General features: G+C 44.9%; 1 protein-coding gene across 1 annotated transcript; it reads right to left on the minus strand.

Annotated features, from left to right (window-relative positions):
• Positions 1-1,516: 1,516 nt before the first annotated feature.
• Positions 1,517-2,182, minus strand: LOC149839720 (dirigent protein 9-like). Its single transcript, XM_090004208.1, has one exon. It carries the CDS (start codon positions 2,168-2,170, stop codon positions 1,517-1,519), a length of 654 nt encoding a protein of 217 aa, XP_089860334.1. The 5' UTR covers positions 2,171-2,182.
• Between the last annotated feature and the right edge of the window lie 2,357 nt (positions 2,183-4,539).

Raw genomic sequence — 4,539 nt, forward strand, 5'->3', positions numbered from 1 at the left:
TACTTTTCGGACCTTGTTCTGAAAACACTGTTGGCCCAGTAGAGAAAGAACCTTCAGAAATGTGGAGAGAGAAAAGGAGAGAGAGGGGAAGGCTTGCTTGAAGAGAGCTTAAGGTTCTTTATCTCAAAAGCCTTGTTCTACTTGATAAAACCCTTGGCGTTAAAAAGTTTCACGTCTTGGCGTTGCCTGCAGTCGAGATAAGTAGGCCCTACTCACGTCAACTAAATGGGCCCGATAGAGAAGGCACCGTTGCCCCGACTCACAAATGTTAGCCAACAGTTGCCGTCGTCAATAAGATAAGAGAGTTCAGTAGATTGCAGAAGAAAGAAATGGGTAAAAGGGAGGAAGAAAAACGGCCATCGCCTCCTTGCTGGTGTATCTTGTTGTTGAGGCTTGCATTGATGCTATTTTTTTTTTGGATGATGAAGAACACACCCCACAGCCTACCTTACGTATCCCACCTCCGAAAGTTGCAGACACACCCGTGCCTCATTGGAGTTTGATCCCATGCCTTCATCTCAGCAGCCTCACAACCACCCCGTGTGGGTTGCATTGATGCTACTACTTGGACCCATTCTATTCCTTCATGACTATTCTGGTCTTTCAAGCTCTGTTAGAAGTGACGATTTCAAGGAAGACATGGACGTGAGCATCACCATGATAGGCGATGGGTCAAGCTTATTCTTTCCTAGATTCCAATCACCCTTCAGCTAGCTTCGCCGGATGGGCCCTTGATGCTTCTTGATCTGCGTCATCTCCTTATGGAGTTTCTGCTTCTGCTTCACCCAAAGAGAAGCCCAAGCAGTGATTCGTATGTTTGGTTGTCATGTTTTAGCTCTTGAATAAATTAGTGTGATACATCGGTCTTTTTATCCTTCTTTCTTCTTGGTTGTTAGCCTGTCCATAATGGTTTTGTTACAATAAAACACAGATTGACGTTTGCATTTTCTATAGTAAGAATGAAGCCTGTAGTTGGTATCTAAATCTTTCATAGTGATGGCTGATTTTTGGTTTTGTAATGAAAACTATAAGCCTTTGTCTCCTCTCCAACTCTCTCTCTCTCCATTGGTTAGGATTTTGTTCTAAAAGGCAATAAAAATCTCAAGCCAAATGCCCACAAGGGCTCCTCTGATCTGGTAGGGGATACTTGTGAATGTCACCAAGTTGATTGGACGTCACAAGTTGGAAACCCACTGATGGCATCCCTTGCCGCAAGGTCAAAGCTGAGTGTACTCCCCGGTGGGCAGGGGCTTTACCAACTGCAGGCCAACCAATGTGCGGTCGGTGATGATTTTTTTCGTTGGATTATCCGAAAAAAGAATTCAAGTCAAATTACAAATCACGCATTAATTTCATATGATGAAAGGCATGGCTATGAACATATACCCCACTAGATTAGTTACTTCAACCATTATATGCATATTAATCAAAACAAGACCATAGAAACTTCAATTACAAACCAACAACTCGACTCTCATTTGACACCATGAGTGACCATGCATTGAACCAAGACACACTAGTAGGAGAGGTAGACTTGGAACTGAAGGATGGTGTGCACGCCATCCGTCTCGTGGTTGTCCACCGGATGGAGGGTCTGGATGGTGGCGAACCCCTTCGCATTCTGGTACTTTCCGGTGCCGCCGATGACGGCAACGTGTGACTCGGAGACGGCAGTCCGGTGGATGCCAAAGAAGCTGATGGTGTCTGCAAACCCGCCTGTCTCCAGCAGGGCCGTGAAGGCCATGGTCTGGCTGCTGCCGTCCTCAGAGCTGGCTACGTAGAAGCCCTGGGCCTTGCCCACCACGGGTGAGCCCAGCTCGTGGCCTTCGGTGAGCTCATCGTCTATGACTGTTATGGTGCCGAACTCCAGCTTCTCCAGCGTGGCCCCTATGGGTATCTGCCCGGCAGTCACGAAGGGCAGAGTCCCATCCACGTTGCTGCTCGTCTGAACCGCAGTGGTCCCACCCAGCCCGGTAAGGAACGGCTGGATGTTTCCCCCGTTGACGTCGATGCTTCCGATGCCGTTGGAGTTGGGGAGTGGGTCCCCGCCGTTAGTGGGGAAGACGCTGTTGGGCTTGGCAAAGGCCAGCTGACCGTTGGCCGCCACGTTGTTGACTATGCCAGTCACAGCCCGGGCAGTAGGATGGGTCCCACCGAGGATATCGTGCATGAAAAAGGTGAGGGTGTGGTCCCCACCTGATGTTGTTGGTTGAACCCAGGTGGGACCGACGATAGTTGGGACTGGTGACGTGGTGGTGATGGTGGGTGCGCCCACTGGGCTTGGAAGGGGTGCGAATGGTCCAGGACCCTCGTCCAGGAGGGTTCGAGCTGAGATGGTGCGGGTGAACACAAATGCTAGGGTGATCAACGACAGCAATAAGGGATGGGTATTGGTCTTGAAATGCGCCATTTTGGTGTGTGTGTGTTGGCTTGGAGGTGTAAAGAGAGGAGAAGTTATGGGTTTGATTGATGTGTGATTAGGGTTAGGGCTTGAGGGATTTAAATAGAGGGAAGTGTTGGCTTTTTGAATGATGAGTGCTTCTGCTTAGGGCTTGAAAAGTAAGGTTGCCACACAGCTTACTTTTGTGGTTTGGTTTTGTTGGTTTAGTTGGCAAAATGAGCTTACCAAGAACATTACATAAACTTATTAGCACACTGAGTGGAGCACGTAAGGCTTGTGATTTTGGCATCGTTGGGCTTTTGTTTTTTAGTTTTTTGAATGAATCACTCGGCTTATGTTCAGACTCCAATCTGTGCAGGAAGGCCATATATCATATCCAACCCAATGTTGTCAGTATAGGCCTGTATTGGCCAATACGTATCGTATCGATAGAAAATTGATGCAATACTAACCTGAATCAGCTATTTTTTAATAAAAATAAAAATGCTTAAAATTAATTTTTAATAACACATGTCACGTTTTTATTGACACCAAATATTTTTAATTATCTTTTAGCCCATTCAGAATTATTCACTTGAAAATTGGTATCGACCAATTCACCTGAATCGTTGGCCGGTCGATACCGATACTGACAACATTGATCCCACCTAATCGGCGCTCTACTTTTTTGACCCAAATCGTTATGAGTCCGTTCGATAAGCCAAAACACAATTTTTTTTACGATTTGGAATCAGGTCTTCACATGTATGTAATGATGACATCAGCACTTTTTGGTTTGCTTCATTGTCTGCACAATGAATAGTAGATGAAGGCCATGGACGGTGTTTATTTCAAAAACACAAAAACGTTATACATGTTCAGTCCTTTTGAATAAGAGCTACCTACCTGGGGCCAACCCGATCACTGAATCTGCTTTCACCTCGGCTAGGCCTGCAGCAAGCTGGGTTGGATCAAGCCTAGTTTTTGGCAAGCCCAATGATCCCTAAGGGCATGTTTGATGGCGGGACGAAATTAATATCAAGAATTGTGTTTTTGACAAACGTTGGACGCGGCAGATGCGTGCTGCATCCAAAAAAAACTGCATTATTTTTTGTTTAACCCCTTCCACTGTTACGAAAGTAGCCAAGACGAAGGGAAGAAAATAGAAAAAAAAATGTTTGCATCGACGGGCGGGCCCGGCCCTCTCTCTCAGAGTTCTCTCTTGTGCAGCGATCAGAGGGGCCATGCTCTCTCTCTCTCTCTCTCTCTCTCTCTCTCTCTCTCTCTCTCTCTCTCCTAATCACCATGCATCTCCCTCTCGCTCCATATCGGCGTATCTCTTTTTCTTCTCTTCATCGGTGTGCTTGCTCACCGATTTCTTCTCTTTCCGGCCAATTTTCTCTCAAAATGACTCCTGCTGAAGACACCAATGTCACGTGAGAGCGAAGAAACCCGCTGCCCACAAGAAGGTGTCTGCATCCAGGGGCCCTACGGCTCCTTCTTCTCAACCTCCCTATTATGAGGTATGCATACTGAGATGCCCATCTTCGAATTTAGTCTATTTTTGTAGTTTATGTTTGTTTTAATAGTTTTTATCTTTGATTTTTCATCAATTTCTTCAGTTTTCGTCTAGTTCTCATATGCCCATGGTTTGGTTGATTTATTTGTCCTTCATTTCTGTATATTCTTAATTACTGGCTCATTCAAGATAAAGCACAAAAATTGGTAGGCTTGTTCTCTTCTAAACCAACATGAGAGAAAAGCCCACAAAATGTAAGACAACTATAAGATGTTATCACAATGTCAAAGGTGAGAATGACTCGGTAGGCTAATGTGCAAGTTCGGGTGGAATTGGTGTCTTTATTGGGCTCAACTTGGGTGGCCACCTTTTTCTTCAAAGGGGAGAATGGATGGCCTGAGAGTGGGCTTGGCTCATCCTTGGGTTAGAGAAAGTAAAATGATCATTATGTTTGTAAGACCTGTAATTTTTCAACAAAAGTTCTGAATAAATTTATGATATATTTTCAAGTGAAAATAACATATGAACCTGAATATATGCTTAAACAGTTATGGAGTCATAACTTTCTTTCTGAGTAAAATTAGGAGATTTATACGAGCCCACTTTCTTATTTACGTCAATAAGAAGATAATGACGTACT

Source organism: Nuphar pumila, chromosome 4 (genome assembly GCF_984573655.1).
Source record: "Nuphar pumila chromosome 4, dmNupPumi1.hap1.1, whole genome shotgun sequence".
In the NCBI taxonomy this organism is placed as follows: Eukaryota; Viridiplantae; Streptophyta; class Magnoliopsida; order Nymphaeales; family Nymphaeaceae; genus Nuphar; species Nuphar pumila.

Bases quoted from the DNA above. Each gene is read 5' to 3' on its own strand.
- LOC149839720 (XM_090004208.1), bottom strand. From the start codon at position 2,170: ATGCACGATATCCTCGGTGGGACCCATCCTACTGCCCGGGCTGTGACT.